The following is a 24735-nucleotide window of genomic DNA, read 5'->3' on the forward strand; positions in this document are numbered from 1 at the left end:
TCTTGCCACCCTATGATGTTGCGTCCTTTGACTGCAACATATACTTTTGTAATAATAGATCTCCCCAAACATTCAACCCTATAATTAAAATAGCCCAGCATGTCAACATCAAATTCGCCAAAGGCATTAAGTTTGACATCTGTTTGCAATACAGAAATTGATCCTTGCCATTTATCATAAAACATAACATCTGATAAGATCGTTATTGGAGATCCAGAATCGGCCATGACGGGTATTTCAATGTCACCAAAAAGCGCAGTACCTAATCGACCTTTAACTAGTTGTGGGGTAAAAATAGAGTTACATTCAATTGAAACAACCATATTCTGGAAATGATCAACACACATCAACAGTTTCAGAATACTCAATACTGTTGATCCTGGAAGGTCTCCTAACAGACCTACATGAACCTTGAAAATGCCCAAATCTCTTGCATAACACGCATCTCTTACCAATGGCAGGGTATATAGGATTATTTCCTAAGTGTGATTTTGAGCCGCATCTGTAACAAATAGGATTCATTTTTTTAAACACTTGTTTGAAAGGTTTGTTAGCACTAACAACATTAACTGAATTCGTAACATCCTGTGGCTGAGTTTTAAACGAATTATGAGGTTGATCACTCTGGAGAACTTTGGAAGTAGTAATAGATCTCTTGATACTCTTAGCAATGTCAATAGTCTCCTGAAGTGTAGGTTTCCTACAACTAAGTAAGCGTTCTTGAATCTTCTTTGAGTGGCAGGCAAAAACAACCTGATCACGAATGTAAATCTCAGGGTTCGCTTCAAATTCACATGTTGAGGCCAAAACTCTTAACTGAGCAATATATTCTTCTACCGTTTCATCTTCATGTTGTCTTCGTTTAAAAAAATTATGTCTTTCTAACATTATGTTTGACTCTTCATCATAATGTAGAGCCAGACGAGATAAAGCTTCCTTATATGAATCCTAATGATCTGCATCACCAGCCTCTCCAGAGGGGGCTCGTAATGTAGGTAAGTTCTCAAACACATGTTGTGCTGCGACACCTAGACAACCATACAAAATTGACACTTTCCGTTCAGGAGCAAACTTTACAGCATCAATAGCGACAATATGATTTTGAAATGCCTTAACCCACTGACGCCATGGGATGCTAGGTTTTCCAGGATGTTGTGGGAAAGGAGGAGGTTGTGCAAACTGTTGTGAAGAAGCCATACTTCGTGTCAGATTTAGAAGTGTTGACACAAATGAAATTAAGGTACAAAAGGGGGTGGTGATGGACGGAGCATCTGAACCAATCAAACACTCACACCCAGTCAAAAGATCTGGGTTTGATCCATCACCGTTCTGTAGCCCACTCTGCCACCCCAGTTCAGACATGGCTATATGCAAATCAGTCTGACCCTGTGCCTCATGGGAACAGTCCAGCCCGAACTGCCAAGCCATGCCTTCCCTGGACCGGAAACAAGCTTCCCAGGACCGGTTTCTGGCATTCCAGCCGTCTTCAGCCCAGCTTGCTTGAATCCAGTGGCAAAGTGAGCAAGGGACTCACGTCTGAGCATACCCTGCCACACTTATGGCGGCCAAAGCGGTACAAAAGGGGGTGGTGATGGACGGAGCATCTGAACCAATCAAACACTCACACCCAGTCAAAAGATCTGGGTTTGATCCATCACCTGACATGGCTTGTCAGTTCGGGCTGGACTGTTCCCATGAGGCACAGGGTCAAGGCTGATTTGCATATGGCCATGTCTGACCTGGGGTGGTATGGAGTGCAAAAAAACGATGGATTTAGGCCCAGATCTCTGTACTGGGGTGAATGTATGACATTGTTCTGCATTCTGTCCATCAATTGTTGTTTTTGTATTTGTCACCCCGAGTGGGATGGGTATGCTCAGACGTGAGTCCCATGCTCTCCACACCACTGGAGTCTAGCTATCCAGGCTGATGACGGCTGATAGCCAGAAACCGGTCCTTGGATGCTTGATTCCGGTCCAGGAAAGACATGGCTTGGCAGTTCGGGCTGGACTGTTCCCATGAGGCACAGGGTCAAGGCTGATTTGCATATGGCCATGTCTGACTTGGGGTGGTATGGAGTGCAAAAAAACGATGGATTTAGGGCCAGATCTCTGTACTGGGCTGAATGTATGACATTGTTCTGCATTCTGTCCATCAATTGTTATTTTTACAAATGAAATTAAAGCATAACTACATAAACATTAAAATAAATAAATAAATAAAACTTTGTACCAGTCAGAGCATTAGAGCCACAAGTGGAGTGAATGTAATCTGTCAACAGTTGTATATCTAAATAAATAAACGTTTGTCAAACTGAAATGAAAGTTAAAGGTATAGAAATATGTTCACAGTACTTTTAAACAGGTGTGCCTGTCACCGTGGATGGGTGCAGGCAAAATGAGGAAAGTGTTGTCGTGTTAAGTTGAGGACAGTGAGCAAAGAAACGTGAAATTCCTTAATAATAAAGTTTAAAAGGTGTGCCTATCACCGTGAACGTGTAGGCAGGATCCTACCTTAATGCAGCAAGAACGTGTGAAATAGCGCGATTGAAAGCGCAGCAAACTGCGATGACAGCATCGGTAAATCAGCGTCGAGAAAGCAAAAGCGTTGCCAGGTAACTATAAATAGTTAAAATGGACGCTTGCGTGATTACGCTGACGCAGAGGGTGTTCTCGAGGTGATGACACTGATGCTGTGACGTTCTGGGAAAGATCGCTCCTGTTGCTATGGGGCGGTTGTTAAGCAGCTTAGGTCACTTGAAAGCCAGAAGGAAACCCCAAAACGATCCGGAAATGCCAGAAGTACGATGAGGGCGAGGGATGAACTTCTGTGGTAAAAAGATCCGAAGGCAGGAACAAACGCAGAGAGCAGGGAAACAGAGACGAGGAGGCGATGAAATCAAACAGCTCGGCCGGTGGGTGCTGTCCGTGGATTCTTAGTCCGCTCGTTGCCAAATGTTATAAAAGAACTTCGAAGACTTGTAAATGTAATTCTTTTAGTTTATTAAAAGGTTTTCAAAGCACCCACGACCGGACGCTCCCACTGCGCTCCAGGACTCCAGACAACTGAACTAACATTGTCAGAACCCTGGAACACATACAGCAGAGCCCGATCATGGAACATCAATCAAACGGTAACAACAGTGTCCTTGCGCTGCATCCCAGCGCGAGGAAAGAAACCCAATACACTACACACCCCCACCCTTGAAGTTAACCCCCTGGCAGGACCGGACAGCATACGCTTCTTCTGAAGAGACCATTCCAGTGTTTTAGTGGATTTATTTAGCAATGAAAAATCTGGTCTGGATGAGCTACTTATGCATGTAATTTGAAAACTTGAGAGCTGTGCTCAGGACTATAAATGGACTAGTACTGCAGGGTAGCAATTACCGGCACTTTCTTATTTGACACTTCTCAAGAGTGATGTAGTACTTTTAATTGGAGAGTACTGGCACTTCTCAGAAACAAGCAGGTACTCTGTTACAGGGTACCTGCACTTCTATTTTTCCATTTCAAGCACTGGTTGTGCTTCATCTCTGGCCATGAAGTGTTTGTTGCTGTACATGTGATCATGTGCCCATATCCGCCAAAATGTAAAGACCTCCTTGCAGTATCAGAGTGAGCCTGCATGTGTTTCCTACTACAGGATGTTGGGTACTTGATCAGAGATAAATTAAAAAAGGAGAGCTTTAGTTACATTCTTGACATTCACCAGTTTGGTCAGGCTGTAGACCTTAAATCATGACAGTCATAAACAATATAACCCAAGTTTTAAACACATTATTATAGCCATGACTGGACAGTCATGGCTATAACCTTAAAAGATATAACACATACATAGAATAACCTCGGATTGTTGTACAGTCTAGCCCTGTCCTTTGAAGAGTGATTGTAGATAATAGTGTTAGGATCAGGGGTCTTTCAGTGAATTATTTCAGTAGACCGTATGTCCTAGGAAAGGATGGTTCAATATAGAGCTTTAAATGAGCAGGTACTGAGCAGTGGCGTAATGAAACTGGAGCCCCCACCCCCACACACAGGGGGGCCCTCCTTGGCCCCCCATCTAGCACTTTTGCTGAGGGGGGAGGGTCTGGAGTACCAATTCAAACATGCAATATGAGCATTTCCTATTTCCTTGTGTTTGTCCAGGTTTAGGTAATTGAGGATTCCCTTATTTCAGCGCATCGCCATTTTGGTGGCGCACACTTGGGCAGTCTACAGTGTGTTTTTATCCGTCTGTGGGCTCAAACACTGAACAGTGCTCACAAGGGGGCATCCCAGACATAACTTCCATTTCTAACTTCTGTTTTTCAACCAATTAAGTCTAGTTGCCACACTTTTTTTGCTAACGTCAGATTCCGAAAGTTTTATACTGATGTTTCTCTAGAACAAAACATGTTCTAAACCAGTGTTTGAATGGGCCAGTGGCAGCAGAAGCTCTCTTTAGGAACGAACCAGAGGAAGACGTCAACTCGAGACGCGTCCCTGGGCATTGCCTTTCTGGAGTCCAAACAGTTCATTTCAAACCTCCACTGGTGGACGCCGCCCTCTCGTGTCTCAGCGTTCCCCTTGCTCCCCCCTGGGCCTTCTGGATCATGCTCGATAAGGCACTGCGATTACAGAAATGTGTTATTTTATTCTAGACCTGAATGAACTGTGCAGTGAAACAGTTAAGCAGGAATTGCTGTGGACTGAGCACTACTTGGGAGAAGAAAAAGCCCCGGAGATGTATAATTTTCGAGCGAGCACGTGCCATAGAATGTCAAATAGTTCTTATTGTTAATTATAATTATATGATTTGCCGAGGGCAGCTATGCCTGCCTAGTCCGAGATTCCAGTGCTCGCCCCGTCACGGGAGCGCGGGGGATGGCGCTCTTCTGTAGAGCCCGCGCCGTGTCTGCGAAAGGTTACCACGGAGCGGGCGCTCCTTTCCATGCCCCGGTCGTCATTAGTTTGATATAACATTTATCTTACAAGGCCCTGGTGCCGACAAGGTCTCCTCAGACGTTCACAGAAGAAAGCGTTGGCTGGAACGCGGCCGGAATACACGCACAGAGGCCCCGCCCCGCGCACAGGCGTGTGACATTTTACGTCCTAACCCGCAGGTCAGGCAGTAATGACGCAGCCCCGTTCCAGCTTTCACGTCGGCTCGCCAAGAGTATTTATACACTTGATCGCCGAGTACATTCCTCGCCTGAGGGTTGGGAATAGTTTCTATATAACTCCATTAATGGATGTGGCGGAGAATGTCACGTTTCTCCGCTTTATTCTGGAGGCCGTCAGCAGGTGAAACGAGAGGAGCAACCGCAGATCTCTTAGGAGAAGGCAGGTACCAGAATGAGCATTATGGGACCCGCTTATTAAAGTTAAACATGTCTAAGCTATGGCTTGAGCGCAGTGGGAGATATTTTGTTCCTGAAGCTGTGCGTGTTTGTGCCAGCCTCCATTGAGGAGGGAAATAACATTTTATGCCAGGTAGAAAAATAAACGTTGTTATTTAACTGAATTCTTTATTTTGTAGCTGTTTTGATTATCTTTTTCTAAGACCCTTCAATCACTTCACTAGTTTGCCCCTTGCACACCTCTAGACATTCCCATGCTCCTCAGTCGGGTCAGGAAATCGAATAACGTGTCAGCACGTTGTAATACATTTTGAGATTTGTACACAGCGCTGACGACAGGCCTTTACAATCCACCCACCTCAAAGGTGGCCAATTTATCATTTGCTGTAGGAAAGACAGTCGAGATAATGAGATGCCCACGATCAGACAGTGTGCAAGCAAAGACATGTGGGTGGACATGTCCCTGCTCCAGGCCTGACTCGTACATAGGCATTAAACAGATCAACCTAAATATTAATCACAGCATTTGTGAAAGGTAGTCAAAATGTTTGGATGTCCGACGAGAATGACATTTGTGGAAATGTATGACTTAACATATACATTGATAGAGTGTGCATTGAATGTTGGGTTGTGCTGTGAACCTAAGTGCTACGCAAGCAATGATGGATGGAATGCTGAATAAATCATACATTGATCCCCAGTCAAGAGATCTTAGTTAAATCCATCGTTCTTTTGCTCACCATGCCATCCCAGTTTGGAAAGCATCCTCCTACCAGTTTTAAACCATTGTTCCGCCAGTCACCCGAAAATTCACAGTCTTCGCACCTGGTCCTATTATACTAAGAGCTAAAGAGCTTATTATGACTTTGACTATGTGGCAGCGGTCCGCCACGCCAGCACCCCGCTGTCACACCTTTAAAGACATAATGCGACCACCCACCGGATTCCGAAATGAATCCAGTTCGGCTGGCCCACAGTGGTGCAGTGCTAAGGCTCATACGTGAGCCATAGCAAGGCACCAGTATTGGAATACCATTGCACTTTCCTGCAGGGCATGGACTATCAAGTCCATGCTCTGCAGGAACTGGGGGTGGTGTAGTGATGTGTCCTCCTGCATGCATCCCCTGATGCAGAGGCCCCAGGACCCCTTTGTTTGCTCACCGCCACAGTTTTCATGGCGGGCTCACCGTCGTGAAAACTGTGGGGGTGAGGAAACTCCTAATATGCTTGGCAGTGCTTCAGCATCACCGCCAACAAATTAGGGGCCTCGGACTGCTGCAAGATCTGTGATCCCTGGCGGCAGCAGTGGTCCCATGGCGGTCCAACAGCCCACTTTGTTATAGGGTCGTTGGACCACTGGTGTGGCGGTAGCTGCACCGCCACTGTGGGTTTGGCGGTCCATCGGACCCCCAAAATCAAAATATGGCCCCAAGACATATTCTTTCCTAAACCTGGTCCTTAAGATTTGTGATGCCATCTCAGTCGCACCGGGTCCTGCAATACTTGGAGCATCTTCTCTCCACATACTATGAGCCTGAAACCTTTGCTCTTTATCCTCTTGTCTGTCCATATGTGCAGCATGACTTTCCCATATGATCATACCCTGTATCTGACCAGATAACTGCGAAAATCTCCCTCAGGCATGCACCTGCAAAACATTAAATATTTCTTCAGACAGTTGTCTGGTGGCATTGGACAGTTTTTACCTTTATATTTGGTCTTATTAACCCAGGAATGTGCACCCCCACACCTTGCCCTGATAGCATTGAATGTCTCCACCTTTTGCACTTAACAGTGTCATCTGTGCACCATCCATTTCACAATAGACCTGGCCTATTGCCCTTAAACATCTTCACCACGTGCACCTGCTTTTGCCAAACTGTGGATTAACACCCCTCCCACTCTTATTCGGTATGTAATCTGCGAATTCCTCTTTGTGGCAGCTTTGATTCACCGTCAACCCTGGGTCCTGGTCTATTAACTTCAGGCATGCTTCTTTCTCTGTAAATGGTTCTGCCAACTTTGGTGCATCGTTGTCTTTATACCTGATTCAAAATATTCGAAACATTCAACCAAAACCTGTGATTGTTAACTTTAGAAAGAGATACTTTGTACCAGGCTTGTCAACATTCGAACACCCCCCTCCACACTTTCCCTACATTTATTTTTGTACAAAACCATGCTCTATTGATGTCCTTAATCAACTCCTGTCTTAATTACCAAATGTGCCTTGCGTTGCTATTCCCTTGTAAAAGCTTCTCTTACATCAATTTTCTATGAGAACTACTGATGGCTAATACCCAAATATACTCTCAAGTTTTTCCATCCTTTTACATTCCATGCCAGTGGTATTTAAATCTGTCTGAGTGGTCTTTACCTGCAAAGTGGCCACAGGTAATGTGTGGCACCTTTGGCCAAACATGAACATTTATCATACAGCTCTGAGCAAGGTGAGTTTCGAATCCATGCCTATATTAGGACATTTAAAGGCACATCCCTAGACTGCATAGGGCTATTGAATAGCGTCGTGAACAAAAGTGGTTGGGGAGATGTTGACCCTCTTGACATGAAGTCACTTGACTGCTATGTTGATGCACATATTCCTAAAACATTTGACCTCTACATCTTTAGAATGAATGTCGTGGCTTTTCCCAAAAAAGGGTCTGCCTGTGTTGTTTCATCCAGGTCCTTCACTGCATCCACGTGGAGCATGGATTGTGCATGTGCGTTTCCTTTGTAAAGGTGTTCTGTCTCTCTGCTGGTGATATCTATTCTGATGTAAGTAATCTGCCGTTAGAAGTCTCTTCCAGAAGAACAAGTTACTTACCTTAGGTAATGCCTTTTCTTGGAGAGTCTCTATGTAACTGCAGATTCTTTAACACCCCACCACCTTCCTGCTCTGCGAACTGCACTTCCTCATATAGAAGTTCTTCTTACATCCAGTACACTGGTTACAATCATTGTGCTGTGTCAAGAAAGAAACTGATGTCAGTGCGCTAGGGTAGTGCCTATAAACTCCACAAATGTCACGTCCGGCATGGATGATGTTGATGAGGAGCTTCGGTGCAATCTACAGCTGGGCAGAGGTACTTCTGAAGATTTTCCAGATCAAGTCTGGTGCCTGGGGAAACTTCTAATGCAAGGAATCTGCGGTTAGGTAGAGTCTCTACCAGTAAAGATGTTACAAAAGATAAGTAACTTGTACATCAAGAGGATAAGAATCAAATAACAAATAAGCTATTGATACAATTTAATCTAAGGATCTTCATCAGTTTAATCTTAATTGAGTTGGAGGGGTAGGGGAAGGTTCCTGCGCTAAAGTAGGGGTCTTGGGGCTCTGTTTGAGATCCTTCGGTTGGTAGGTTTCCAGAAGAGATGTAAAAGGCCTGTCATTATACTGTTGGAGCCCAGTAACCCCCGTGTGCCCTTTGATCCCAAACCTGTTCCTACAGCTATTCCCTCAGCTTCAGTGCTGATATTGTAAGCACACTTGACCCCCAACATATTTCTCTGCAATCAAAACAATGCTTATTTGCATGTTAAGAAAGCCTAATTCAACTATCGGGGACCGTTACTTGCTCTTTGCTTACAATGCAAATAAGTTTAAATGATACCAATAATAATGTAACTTGCCTCCCAATTTCAAACCAATACGGTCCTATACTTTGATCATGTATTTTTTTAATGCCACCCTTACCATGTGCCTGTTAATCAGAATTTACGAATAAATAAGCTGCAAACGTTAGTGTCTCTCAGTAGAAAAAGGTATATTTTATGTTACGAATGGCCAGTTGTGATTGGCACTTTTTTGACTATCCCTACCCTTTCAATAAATCTATAAAGTTTTCTTTGCTATCTTAACTTTGACAGTTTCCTAACCCTGCTGCAGTTTTCTGATTACTCAGTTGATTAGAACTTACATTTGATTGCTCTTGTCTCACCCGATAACCAGATTCCTACTTTCTGCGAAACCATTGAATTAAGGAACCCTTCCATTAGAAGACATTGTATGGCTTCACTGACATTCCACCTTCAGATACATTAAACTTGTAGCACAACTAACCTGGAAGAGAGCTTTAAAGTGTAAAAACATTTAATATCATAGTCCAGACCCTAGGAAAGAGACTGAGAAGGACAGACAAATCTCGTCTGTCACATACAGGAAACTTGACTAGTTCATCAAGTGCAGGCCTCCGATCTCTGGGATTAAATCTTGCTGTCCCCTAGATCTAAAACTGTTCAGTGCCTGATCCCATTCAAGAAAAGTTTCTCTGCAGTAACAACAGAATCAGATGTGATACTACTTGAGCCAATAGCACAACCTTACATTTTAAGTGGATTCCTTCAGTGATCTCATTATACTTACTTTTGTACATTCTTAGAGAGAGTAAATCTCAGAATCCTCCATGCGCCTTTCTTGCAGAAGCCACAGTGTGCATCTCAACGAAGGTTAATAACGAAAGTCAACAAAAGAAGTAAAATCTGTATTTTATACCCTAACTTATCTTGTTTGAAGACGTCTCACATTAACGTTTTGTGTTTCCTGTCTTGTCTCTTAGAGTTCACTGCTTCCATTATCTCATTCCGCTGGCCAAGCAAGGGAACTACGCCATTGTAGCAAACGTGGAAAGCATGGACTATGACCCTTTGGTGGTGCGGCTGAACAAAGACATCAGCGCTATTGAGGAGGCTATGGGAGCCAGCCTTCAGCAGCACAAATTCCAGTACATCTTTGAAGGTCGGTCTCTGCCCATAGATCCTACCACCTATGTGGTCTTTGAACATTTATTTATGCTAAGAAAAATGGGCATTTTAGCAGACGTTTTTAGATGGTGTCTAATATCCTGAGGCAAAATGTATTAAAGTTTCTCTGTGGAACTAGGCTGAGCCCCCACGCGGAGATAATCACTGATAAAGTAGACCATTTCAAGACACAGAATATTTTTAGTTTTTATATGGGGGACGTTTTTGAATTAGTTACTCAGGAGTGTCCTTGGGACATAAAGTTATCCAAAGATTCACATTTGTGCTTAAGTGTGAATGGCACTTTTATTGCTGTACAAGTGTCACTCCTTCCTACTGCCTCCTGCCTTCTTGACCCTACGATATTCAGTAAAGTGCCTCTACTGTTTTAGCTTGTTGTTACTGTTGAACTGTTCCTTGTTGTGTTCTGTCAGTTATGCAGTGCTTTTTGTACCACCTGATGAGAGCATTCTTTGTAAACACCTAAATAAAAAAATAGAATGGCAAAGTGGAAACTGATGTGGGCACCAATTCTGATTTATGTAAATTAATTGGAATGAAAAGCTTTTATTTGCCATTATTGTTGCATAATTAATCTTTTGAGGAAAGGAACAACTGCATTTGCCAATTATTATACTCAAACATTCAAAAGCGAATAAGCAAACTGCACTTCTAAATAAAGAAGTAGAACAACATACACATTAAAGAATTGGAGCTAGCTCTGTCCCGCTTCTCATCCAAGTTGTATCTGCAAAATTGACTACAGAACGTCGTCTTCACTCTGCACGCCCCATTATATATTTATATATATATCTATATATATGTGTATATATATATATATATATATATATATGCACATCTGTATATATATATATATATATGCACATCTGTATATATATATATATATATATATATATATATATATATATATATATATATATATTACAACACAATACAACTTGTTCAGGTCGCAAAAAAAAAAAAAATATATATATATATATATATATATATATATATATATATACCTCCTTCCAAACAAAAGAAGACAGCGACCCAGGAGGAAACGGTAGGAAACACTGGTTTATTGACACAGATGCGAATGCATTTCGGCAGCCTATCTGCCTTCCTCAGCACCCAAAGCGTCCTACCAGTGAAATGTCACGCTGCAAGTAAGTCCCTCATTTGAACGCTTGCTAGTGCAAGCCAGCTCCGCCCCCTTTGTGGTGAATTCCCCACACCTGTGTGCAGTCTCGAGTGTAGCGCAGGACTGCATATCCCAGAATGCAGTGTAATGGAAACTGGGAACCATGGTGCAGGAGAATGGCGTAAGTGGTGACAATGTCATTACGTGGGGGCAGGGAACAGCGTGAGCCCCTTTGAATGCTGTGATGGAAATCCCGCTTTGGTGTGCCAACTAGCCAGTGCCTCCTCCGGTCCCCCAATACCGTCACAACCACGTCGACCAAAGACTCCATAGAGCAGGGGCTGAACCACAGTGTGCTCTACCCGGCATGGGGTTAGCAATCCCAAAACTACTCGCTTTCCTCTTTGGTTTCGATGGTGGGCTCCCAGCCTTTCCAACCAACGCTGGCAAAACAAACCGAACTGCAGGAGTCCGAATCCCAGTGAAGCCGGTTGCCCAAGGCGTGATGGGGGTCATCTGAGGAGCGTCCCTGGGTGGCGCTGTAATTGATGCACAAACCTCCTTCCAAACGAAAGAAGACCGCGACCCAGGAGGAAACGGTAGGAAACACTGGTTTATTGGCACAGATGCGAATGCATTTCGGCAGCCTATCTGCCTTCCTCCGCGCCCAAAGCGTCCTACCAGTGAAATGTCACGCTGCAAGTAAGTCCCTCATTTGAACGCTTGCTAGTGCAAGCCAGCTCCGCCCCCTTTGTGGTGAATTCCCCGCACCTGTGTGCAGTCCCGAGTGTAGCGCAGGACTGCATATCCCAGAATGCAGCATAATGGAAACTGGGAACCATGGTGCAGGAGAATGGCGTAAGTGGTGACAATGTCATTACGAGGGGGCAGGGAACAGCGTGAGCCCCTTCGGATGCTGTGATGGAAATCCCGCTTTGGTGTGCCAACTAGCCAGTGCCTCCTCCGGTCCCCCAATACCGTCACAACCATGTCGACCAAAGAGTCCATAGAGCAGGGGCTGAACCACAGTGTGCTCTACCCGGCATGGGATTAGCAATCCCAAAACTACTCGCTTTCCTCCTCGGTTTCGATGGTGGGCTCCCAGCCTTTCCAACCAACGCTGGCAAAACAAACCGAACTGCAGGAGTCCGAATCCCAGTGAAGCCGGTTGCCCAAGGCGTGACGGGGGTCATCTGAGGAGCGTCCCTGGGTGGCGCTGTAATTGATGCACAAACCTTCCAAACGAAAGAAGACAGCGACCCAGGAGGAAATGGTAGGAAACACTGGTTTATTGACACAGATGCGAATGCATTTCGGCAGCCTATCTGCCTTCCTCAGCGCCCAAAGCGTCCTACCAGTGAAATGTCACGCTGCAAGTAAATCCCTCATTTGAACGCTTGCTAGTGCAAGCCAGCTCCGCCCCCTTTGTGGTGAATTCCCCGCACCTGTGTGCAGTCCCGAGTGTAGCGCAGGACTGCATATCCCAGAATGCAGCGTAATGGAAACTGGGAACCATGGTGCAGGAGAATGGCGTAAATGGTGACAATGTCATTACGAGGGGGCAGGGAACAGATTGAGCCCCTTCGGATGCTGTGATGGAAATCCCGCTTTGGTGTGCCAACTAGCCAGTGCCTCCTCCGGTCCCCCAATACCGTCACAACCACGTCGACCAAAGAGTCCATAGAGCAGGAGCTGAACCACAGTGTGCTCTACCCGGCATGGGATTAGCAATCCCAAAACTACTCGCTTTCCTCCTCGGTTTCGATGGTGGGCTCCCAGCCTTTCCAACCAACGCTGGCAAAACAAACCGAACTGCAGGAGTCCGAATCCCAGTAAAGCCGGTTGCCCAAGGCGTGACGGGGGTCATCTGAGGAGCGTCCCTGGGTGGCGCTGTAATTGATGCACAAACCTCCTTCCAAACTAAAGAAGACAGCGACCCAGGAGGAAACGGTAGGAAACACTGGTTTATTGACACAGATGCGAATGCATTTCGGCAGCCTGTCTGCCTTCCTCAGCGCCCAAAGCGTCCTACCAGTGAAATGTCACGCTGCAAGTAAGTCCCTCATTTGAACGCTTGCTAGTGCAAGCCAGCTCCGCCCCCTTTGTGGTGAATTCCCCGCATCTGTGTGCAGTCCCGAATGTAGCGCAGGACTGCATATCCCAGAATGCAGCGTAATGGAAACTGGGAACCATGGTGCAGGAGAATGGCGTAAGTGGTGACAATGTCATTACGAGGGGGCAGGGAACAGCGTGAGCCCCTTCCGATGCTGTGATGGAAATCCCGCTTTGGTGTGCCAACTAGCCAGTGCCTCCTCCGGTCATATATATATGTATTCACTGAATCAAAACAAAGGTTACAGGACTAGTGCAATTCAGCAGTTATAGTTAGCTGAGCTAACTATCACTTGCGCCCCCGCAATACATTGCTTATGACCTCGCCTATTGCATCACTCATTACCTGGTCAGTGACATAACTGATTACATCATCCAGTGACTGAGAGTGTTTTTAAAAGGGTTATGAGTGTTAAATATATATACCAAGGTGTATTGGTGACTCCGTGTATGAGTGCCTGTATGAATGATTCAGTGGGTGCATGACTGACTGTATAAGGGAGTGATTTGGTGTCTCAGTGAATGTGTGGGTTATTGACTAGTTGTGTAAATGTCTGTACCAGTCTGTCAGTTGGTGTCTAAGTGACTGTATGGGTGTGTGAGTGGCTGTTTGGGTGAGTGATTGGTTGTCTGACTATGGGTGTCTGTGTGGGTGGGTGAGGGTGTGGGTGACTGCCTGTATGGAGGAGTGAGTCAGTGGATGTATGAATTTGTGAGGGCATGTGTGAGGGGCTGTTTGGGTATGTGAGTGTATGTATGGCGGTGTGGGCGTATGAGTGCATGTGTCAGTGGTACATGAGTGAGTAACTGGGTATGTGAAAGGAAGTGTAGGCGAGTAATGGGGTATATGAGTGACTGTATAGGGGAGTGAGTGAATGTGAGAGTGGCTGTGTGGGTGAGTGTGTGCTTGTGTCAGTGACTGTATAGGTGAGTGAGTATGTGTTAGTATCTGTATGAGTAAGTGAGTGTATGTGCATATGGGTAAGTGGTTGTGTGATTGACTATATGGGTGAGTGAGTAGGTGTGTAAGTAGCTCTATGGGTGACTGACTTAGTTTGTAAGTGGGTGTATGAGTGGATATGTCAGTGGCTGTATTAGTGAGTGGGTGGTTGTATGGGTGAGTGACTGGATGTGTGTGTGTAGATCTTTGAATTAGTGAGTGGGTGTGTAAGTACTGATATTGATCAGTGAATGGTTGTGTGGGAGAGGGAGTATGGAAGGTTCTATGGGGTGTGATTGGGTGCGTCAGTGATTCTGTGGATGATGTCATTTGAGTTGTCATCAGTGATTTCATGAGTAATGTCACTGACCATGTCATGAGTGATGCAATATGTGAGGTCATCAGCAGCGCATTGTGGGGTCTCGCATTATAGTTAGCTCAGCTAACAATAACTGCTGAATTTCACCGTTTTTTTACGAGTGAAACCTGAGCCCAACTAGAACATCCCTGTAACCTTTGTTTTTTCAGTGAATTTATAAGGTTTTTTAAATGCTAATCCCTTACAATACCGTCCCTGTAACCTATAATTTTTTGCTTAATTTCTATGTTTTTTTTAAGTAGTAGTCACGTTTGCAGATTGGTGGAGAAAGGGGACGGTGCCTCCGACCAGCTCTGAGAAAACCCACTGTGTAAGACTTACTGGAGGTACCAGGAGGGCTTCTTGGCCCCCAAGGTCCATCAGCATCCAAGAGGACTTTATCCTTCGACCAGTAGTGTGCCAGGAAGCGTGTTTGCAGGGTGGTGGAGAAAGGGGGCGTGGCATCCGAAGACCTCTTAGCAATCTTGCTGTGTGGGACTTACTAGAGGTATCAGAGACCCTCAGCAGCAAATGGGACTTCACCCCCCAACTAGTAGCGCACGAGGAAGCACTTTTGCAGAGTGGTGGAGAAAGGGGCGTGTCCATGACAACCTCTCAGCAAGCCCGCTGTGTAGGACATACTGAAGGTAACAGGAGGGAAAGTTGGCCCCAAAGAACCCTCCGGAGTAAAGTGGACTTCATCCCCCAACTAGTAATGTGCCAGGAGCCGCGTTTGATGAGTGGTGGAGAAAGAGGGCATAGCCTCTGGTGACTTTGCGGTCTTTTTAATAAAATTAATTCATGGAGAGGGCCACGTGGCCCCCCAATCCCTGTGCCAAATTTGGCCCCAGGGATCCCCTCCCTCGAGGCTATGCCTATTTCAAATGGGGGAGTGGGGGGCTTTGCGCCCCCCCCCTCCCCAGACTGATTTTGTCCCTGGTACCCCTTCTCTTTGGGAATAAACTTAAAGGGAAGGGGACTCAATTGCGGGTGCCCAGGTCCCACCCAGGGCACCCACTCTGTTGGGGACTGTGCGGGGAGCCTCAAGGCCCCCGCGGTCAACTGCTCACACATCTATGCACAGAGTCATACACCTCCCAGCCACCCACACACACACTCAGTCTCCCATACAAATACTTGGGCAACCAATCAATAACCCATATAGTTACTCATATAGCTACTGATCAACACATGCAGCAGTTTACAGAACAACAGACATAATGATGCACAAATTAAGACAGTTTAGTCACTAACCCATGCACTCAGTGAGACACATTTAATCACTCACTCGTACAGTCAGTCATGCACCTACTAAATCCTTCATCCAGACACTTATAAATCCACTCATTATTCAATTTGTAAGACATATTTTAACTTTACAGAATTATACAGTCACTGGATGTAGTCATCAGTGATGTCATCAGTGATGTCATTTGAGATGTCATCAGTGATGTCATCAGTGATGTCATTTGAGATGTCATCAGTGATTTCATCAGTGATGTCACTGACCATGTCATGAATGATGTAATATGTGACATGATCAGCAGTGGATTGCGGGTGCGCGATATATAGTTAGTACAACTAACTATATATGCGAATTTCAATGGTTTTGTGTGAGTAAAATAAGGTTTTGTAAATGCTAATTCCTAACTATATATGGTCTATAACCTATGGTTTTTTCAGTGAATTTTCAAGGTTTTGTAAATGCTAATTCCTAACTATATATGGTCTATAACCTATGGTTTTTTCAGTGAATTTCAATGGTTTTTTAATAGCAAATATCAAAAGCTTTAAAATGTATTCTTCTTTAAATCGAAAAATATATTTTATATGTTTTTAATACAATTTTTTAATGTATTTTTTTTAATCATTATTATTATTTTTTTCGCTCCCGGTCCGTGAACCGGGTAGCTTCGAACCGGGTAGCTTCCCGTTAGCTCAATTTGGTGCCGCGACCCGGTCCGCGAACCGGTAAACGTTCCGTTTGCGCAACTGCCGCGTTAGAAAACAACATCGTGTCGCGTAAGCGCGACGTATCGCGTTCTCGCGTAATGCGTCTTATGATGCGCCGCGTTAGCGCACCCGGAAGTGCTCCGGAGCGCGAACCGAGGTGCGAAGCGCAGTTCCCCGGAAGCGATCCGGGGCACGGCGCGCAGCGCGTAACGTAAGCGTAACAGGTCATGTGACTTGTTAATAAAATTTTTCATTGGTTCATTTCACTTTTGGTTTCCTAATGATGTAAGGCTAGGTCATGTGACCTAAAAATAACACTTTTCATTGGTTTAGAACATTTTTTTTCCCCAAATGATGAAAGCCCCCACCTTTTTTCTCACTCTGACTTTCAACTTTGTGAGAGGAAGACCTATTTTGACTAATAAGCAATGGCTTCATTAGTAGCTGCAGCTGGTGCACCCCCACCACCACCATCACCTCCTAGGAAGAGAGGACCACCTCCTCAGGTAATCCTCAATCAAGATGAGGAGGAAGAAGAGGAAGAAGAGGAAGAGGAGCAAGAGAACAGGCAGTTTTTGCCTGAAGAACCAAGGAGGTCCCATGTAAAAGAAAATTACATCTGGCAATTTTACTCATTTCCCCTGGGCCAAAAAAAAGTAAATGCCCGCTACGTTATCTGTCTCATCTGTAAAAAAGATCTGTCCAGAGGGACTGATAAGAAGTACAGCTATGGCAATTACACCATGCATCGGCACATGGAGAGGTGGCACCCTATAAATTATAGTGCTGCGCAGGTACGTGACCTGCAGGAAAACCCCCCTCCTGTGGCCAGTACATCATCTGGAGAGGCAGTGACGGGACCAGAGGCGAGGGAGACGGTCCCCAACATCCAGTTGAAGTTCGGGGAAGTGAAGCAAGTGTGCCTTTTTTGCGGCAAATTAATTTGCTACAGGGAGAGTAGCATAAATTTGATCAACGCAGCTATTGAAAATCATAAATGTCCAAAACGCCCCAGAAAGTAAATTATCTTTTTTTTTTTTGCTCCTGTTGAGCCCTTTATAATCAATGATTTTCGTTTCCCCCCCAAAAAAACAAAAAAAATATAAAACCGTTCAAAAAATACAAAAAAGTAAAAAAATGTTCAGAAAAAAAATAAAAAAAATATAAAACAACAAAAACAATAAAAAAAAAAGTTCTTTTCAGAACTACCTCCCCTTTATAAAAAATTGCTAGAATGTTTAGCACTCTGGCAACCTCTATTTCTTTTGATTCGCTTCCCGGTCCGCGCGCCGGGACGCGAACCGGAAGCGAAACAAAAAAAATGTTTTTTAAAAAAGGAAGAGTGAGTATAAGGGAAGGAAACAGAGAGTAATGTTAAAAGAAAGACAGCTAGAGGGAGTAACACAGAGATACTGTTTAATACATCTATTTACCAAAGAAAAGATGTAAGAGGGTATAATTGAGAAACACAAAATAGATAAGGAAGTGAAAGAAAAAAAGGAGAGTAGAAGAATAATAAACAGTAAAGGATGTGGAATGAGAGGTAGGGATAGAACCGGACTAAAAGAACAACCCTGAGGGAAAGTGTTAAGAAAACAGTGAGCGAAAGTAAATAGGAATAAAACAAGATGTATGACAGTGACTAAGGTTAAAACATGTGGAATAACAGAGAGAAAAAACAGAAAGCAGAAAAGAAGAAGTGACAGAAAAGGAATAATTGAAACAGCAAAGAAATGTAAATAACATAGTGTGCTTGAACTACAGGGAGAAAGCATAATGAATAAGTAGTGAAAGAGTGATCAGTCAGAGACAGTGAGAGTAATAGAGACGGAGTGAGTGAACAGGAGTGAGGAACTTTGAGAACAGAGGGACTGAGAAAAGGAGTGGAAGGAGTAGAGTAAGTAAGTAATAGAAAAAGGAATGAGGGAAGTAGCAAAGGCAGGAAACTGAGGGTTAAAGAAATGAAGCAGTGGAACTAATAGAAGTTAAATGTGATAGAAATGTAACGAAAAGAGTACAAAACACTTACCTTATAATTGTCGTTAACTTAGTCACTTGTTATTTTTATACTTTCAATCTGTGAAAGAAAGAACAAAAATTTGAAAAATATTAAAACATGTATTTAAAAATTAGAAAAGACAAGGGAAAAGATTGAAAAACATCCAATTTTACAAAGAAATAAAGTTAGAGATAAACATGCAGAAAAAAAAGAGAACGAAACGGTGATAGACAGTCAGAGACAAAAAGAAATTGTAATAGAGTAAATTACTAAGAGAAAAAAAAGGAAGATACTTTCAGTGACAGAAAAGAAGGATAAAAGAGAAAACTAAATTGAAGTTGTGTAAGCTACTAAAAGAAAGTGAGTAAGGTAAACTATATAAGGAAAGGGTGAATAAGGAAAAGAGAGTGAGGGAGAGAGGAGACAGAGGAAGTGAAGGAAAGAGTGTCAGATACAGACTGAGTGAGGCAACAAAGAAAGATAAATGAGTGAGGGTGAGTTATACTAACTGATTGCACCAAAAAAGGAGAACCCAAAAATATTTAATTTAGAAAGAAAAGGGAGGAAAGATGGAAAAGACAAGCGAAGCAGAAGGTCTAAAAGCTGGAAAATGGTGCAAGGGAGAAAAGAAAAAAGCAGAGTTGGATTAGGGAAACAAAGGTTGAAAGATAAGTGGAGTTAGAGAGCAAGGGTGAAAGAGAATAAAACAAAAGGCAATGTGAGTATGTAAGGAGGATTGATAGAAGGTAGTAAAAGATGAGTGAGCATGAGATAAGACGAGTACAAATTAAAATTCACTATACAAAGTACAGAATTAATTATACATGTTAAATGGTTTATTTTTGCTGTTCTCAGAATATATCAAATTTCACTAAAAACAGTGAGTTGAAGGTATTCATCATATAACAGCGGGGAAAAAAAACACAATCAAAATGATTGTGTTTAAAAAAAACATATAACATAACCAATCAGAAATCAGAACTCCTCAAAAGTAACTTACTTTCCATAACGTCGAAGGATGTCCTATGAACAGATTATACTCTGTTGTGCTGTTATTATTTTCTGCCCGCCACTTTCTGAAAGAAAAGCTTCATCGTTTTGACAAATATGTTACATACAATAAATGACTTCTCGCTCTCTACCGCACTTCTCCTCAAGGCCAAATAGTGTAAGAGCCATTTATAACTCTTGGAATTCTTCTAAGTAAATCCCGTCATTTTCTTTTTCCACAACTTTCAGAAAGAAAACGTTCAAGATCACTTTCACAATCCTGTACTAGTAATATCTCACCCTTCTTGCTCACTCATGTTCCACATTTTCTATGACACTGATACTGCTTACTATAAGGCAGACTTACACTACCTCTATGACTATTACAATTATTTAATTCTCTTGATCACTGTTAATCACAAAGCAATTTAAAACAGTACATAAAATTATATCAACTCCTAGAATCATTATAGGCCAGTTACCTACCCTAAATTCTCTCTTCTGAAAACACAAAGTAAGAATATTTTAAGTCAAAAGGCAACATTGTTTCATAGTCAAATGGGAATCATTTCCGAAACACCAGCTTTTTTTACATTTTAAATAAGCTGTGTAATAAGCGGATGTTGTCAAAGGACCATCATGTCATATAATAGCTGCAGTTACAAATGTTCTTCCTAAAATCAACGACTGTGTAGCCACAACATTTGTAATTAAAGTTAAAAACTTACTTTCATCAGGTTTATATAGTTGGAATTTTAAAATGACATTATAACCAAAAGTTTGTACAAATAATGTGGACAGCATTGCAGACTTACATTACCTCTATTCCATGTTTTGATTGGCTGCTTGAATTAGCTTATTGAAAGAAACAGTTTTTCAGAACTCATTCAAAGTGCAGTTATTTTTTCATGACGTCAAGTGTTATGGTAAGAACACCGTTTGCTTTGGGAAATACTCTGTTGTCCTTTAACTAATCCGTGCCCACCACTTTCTGTAAGAAAACCTTCTTTTTTTCAGGAACTACTTAAAACTCAAAAATAACTTTTCACTCTGTACTACACTTATCCTCAAGGCCAAATAGTGTAGGAGCCATTAGAACCTCTTGAAATTTCTCAGGGCAAATCCCGAGATTCTTTCCCTAAAATTTTGGTTGTAAAAACACCAGGTAAGAATTTTTAAGGTCAAAAGGCAATTTTTTTTTTTAAGTTAAAACAGAATCATTGCAGAATGACCAGCCGTTTCTAGACTTCAAATAAGCTGTGTAATGTCCTGATGTTGTTGAAGGACCGTCATGATATATAATTGCTGCAGTTACAAAAGTCCTTCCTGATATTGACAACTGCGAAGCCACAAAATTTTTAATTAAAGTTGTCAATTTTGTTCCATCAGGCCTACATCGTTGAAACATTAAAATGACATACTGGCCATATGTTCGTATAAATAATGTGGACAGCATTGCAGACTTACATTGGCTACACTCCATGTTGTGATCGGCTGCTTTTACTAGCTTATTAAAGGACACTGATTTACTGTCTGGCAAAGTTAAATATATTAATCTTTCTGAGTCTACACTAGTAGTACTTGATACCCTACAGTTCTCGCAGTCATGCTGCCATTGATAAGAAAGGCCAAACAGATGATCTACATCTACACCTTCATCTTGCAATACATCAAGCATATACATTAAAAACTCCTGACAATCTTCCTGAATATTTTGAGAGAATTGCGTTTGACCTGAACATTTGTCTAACAGATTTCGAATTTCAGACACACTTTCTATTTTTGTTCTATCAGTGCTACATTTCTGTAACACAGAGTTCAGTAAACAGCAAAAACTTTGATCCGAATTGATCACAATCTGTTCTTTTAAAGTTTCTAGAGAAAAGACAACATTAACCACTACATTAGCATAGCAGTTGACACCAGAACTATTTTCAAATTGAAAACCAACAACATCTTCAACAGAATCCATTTTCTTTCTGCTTATAATTTCGGGTTCATCGACTTTTCGTCTTTTTGCTACAACCTCCCTACTATTGGTCACATTTCTTCGTTTCCGGCCTACCACACGTTTCTCAAACAAAGGATATTGAGGCAAATGTGGCGCATACTCTCTTCTTAACCTATTGTATTCCTTAACACAATCTAGATCCGCACAAATGTTTGTGACATCACACTCTATCAAGTATAATCCCGATAAAGTTCTGACTCGTGACAATGCCACATATGCCATTCCCTCCTTGAACACAGAACTGCCAATATTCACCAATGCACTGTCTACACTTAAACCTTGCGATTTATGGATTGTCACCGCATATGCCAAGCAAACAGGAAACTGCTTACGGCGAACATATAAGTCTTTTACAAGCAAAAACCTAGCAGAGCAACGACCAATTAGCTGTACTTCCTCAATGCCATCAAATTTGATTTTTAAAAATTCAATTCCATCTCTATTTCTGTATTTCTCAAAATCAACAACATTACCCATTGATCCATTTACCAGACCTCTTTCAACATGTAAATTCCTTCTCAAAATGATACGGCAATTTAAGCACACATTCAGAGTCTTTTCAAAACCAGCAGTTTTAGATATAGTCTTCTCTAATGAATCCAATTTTGATTTCAAATTCTCAGACAAAATAATTGTTGCTCCCATATGCTCTATTCTGTCAATAGCTTCCAGTTTCACAATCTCTTGGTTTTCTAAATTCAACATTTTGTTGTTGAAGATGTCTGCAAGAGTTGGCATCAAACATATTCCAGATTTCTTCTCAGTAATTTTCCGAAAAATATTCTCTGGCACAACGTCTTCTTCTGGATACAAATTTGACAGTAATCGTGCATGTAAAGCTTCTTTCCCATGCTCGGTCACTTTTCCGATTCTAACATCTTGTAGAATATACTTATAATCTTCATCCTTCGCTTGACGCATATTTTCACGCAGTTCAGCATAATTGAAGTTTAACCATATATTAACGTTGCCAATGCTCCCTAGGCACTTCCTGGTATCTTCATTTGTAAGTAGTTTAAACACTAGTTGTCCTTTCACTGGTGTCAGCTGCAGAAGATCACCGAAAACAATGATGTGTTTGCCACCAAATAACACATCATACTCTGTTTTAAGAACTTCTTGCATTCTCAAATGCACAAAGGCAAGCATGACATTGGAAACCATGCTTACTTCGTCAATGATAAGAAGTTTCATTTTCCTCAAGACTTTTGAAACTTCACAACAAGCATCTCCAGATAACTTGTGGTATTGTAATTTGTTATCATGCTCCACTGGCAGCATCAGTAGACGATGCAAAGTAATACCTTTAATGTTATGTGCTGCCAGTCCAGTTGGAGCGGTGACAACACAAGACAGCGATGACTCAGTCCTTTTCTGCAAATAACATGAAATTGCTTTAATGAGGAAACTTTTTCCAGTTCCTGCTTCTCCACTCACGTACAGTCGGACAGGCTTCAACGACGTACATGAGCACTCTTTCTTCTCATGACTTAATCCATGATCAATTTGGATGGTAACTTCGTCATATATTTTCCTCTGCTCAACGTTGAGTTGTCTTTCCAAATCTTCTAAGTTAACCGCATCCTCCTGAGCATGTGCCATGGCTCTTTCCACTTCAATCATGGCAGTGGCAGCTTCATTTTCGATAACTGGTCCTCCTAGTGGATCCTGACTCAATGAAACAGAACTCTGACTGTCCTGAGAACTGTCTCTAGCAATCTCGGCTGCAATTGTTGCTTCCTGCTCGATTTCCGCATTTAACATTTCTAGATATTTTGGAAAAACAGGACATTCTATGGTCTCCTTGGCTGCATTGAAAGAGTCTTTGTAACAGAGGAAATCTCCCAGCAGTTCCTCTTCTGCACGCCAAGGCTTGAAAAGTTGCAAAAGAGCTAAATAGAAAAACTCTTTTCTTTCAGGAGATTCGCCACTCAATTTTCGATGAGTTACCAATTGGCATTTTCTTTGCTTGACCAGACATCCCTCACTTCCAATTACAGCATACACTCCTTTATCAATATCTTCTTTGATGTTCCTCTTGAATATGTAATTTTGTAGAACCTCATACAGACAAACATTCTCGAGGTGACTGCTTCTATTTGGATAATATGTATCCAACATGTTGGTCTTCAAAATATCTGTACTGTTTGGCTCCTTTTCCGCCAAATACTCAATTTCCCGTACAGGTTTCAGAACTCGATTACGTGTTGCAGCAAGACCAAGACTCGCCCAAATGATACTCCTAGATTTGGCATAGAGACTTGCTGAAGATAACCGGTCAGAACATTCGTAAGCTCCGATTTCTCGATGCGACAACATCTTCAGACTGAAACTGTACAACTTCTTACTGAGGCTCTTTTCATGGGAAATGTCCTCCCACATATCCTTCAATTCTGTCTTTTCTTTTTTTGTGATGTAAGATGTCACATACCGAGCCACAGCCATACAGTTATCAGCCACAAACTGTATATCCATGTTAGCATTCCACATGGACAAAATCACTGGGTTGTAGTCGTTGATGTACTTGGACTCTTGGTTTCTTTTCAAATTGTATGTATTTTTGGGTGATTTCCTCGTCACATTATGTCGCAGCGAAGACATGAAACTGTTCACTCTTCCTTTAGAAATCACCGGTCGTGGAAAGCTGAAACGACATTTTGGTTGGCACTTGTCCTTGTTTCTGAATTTACGACGACAGTACTTTCCACAACGATGGCTTTGAAAGCGTAAAACTTGTTCTCTTAGGCTTTTGTCTTCCTTTGTGTTTGGAACAGCACATGTAGAATACTGTTCTATGAAACTCATCACTAAGTCATCCGGATCTGTTCCAAATTTGGGTGCATCTTTGATCCATAGCAGCATATGTATATGAGGAGCACCTCTTGCTTGATACTCCTTTCTCCAGAAGAAATCCAACACCTCTCCAAGAGGTGGATTTTTCTTGTTCATGATGAAAGACATCATAGCTTCAAATCTATGATTGAAGTACCTGCATACATTCACTGGATCCAAAGAGCACAGTTCTCCGGGTGTCTTGAATTCGATATTTTCAATGTTTCCATTTGCCTCTCGTAGAAATTCAAGTAAGTCTTCCCAGCCATACTCGGCACAGCTGAGAGTGAGGAACCATGTGGGAGTTCCTAA

General features: G+C 42.5%; 1 protein-coding gene across 1 annotated transcript in view; it reads left to right on the forward strand.

Moving 5' to 3' along the window:
- Nucleotides 1-24735, forward strand: part of EXOC4 (exocyst complex component 4) — a 1743085-nt gene that overhangs the window by 1524785 nt on the left and 193565 nt on the right. The window contains exon 16 of the mRNA XM_078677470.1: nt 9901-10079. Coding sequence (XP_078533596.1) covers nt 9901-10079 — 179 coding nt within the window. The remainder of the gene's footprint in view (nt 1-9900; nt 10080-24735) is intronic.

Source organism: Lissotriton helveticus, chromosome 1_1 (genome assembly GCF_964261635.1).
Source record: "Lissotriton helveticus chromosome 1_1, aLisHel1.1, whole genome shotgun sequence".
NCBI classification, from domain to species: Eukaryota; Metazoa; Chordata; class Amphibia; order Caudata; family Salamandridae; genus Lissotriton; species Lissotriton helveticus.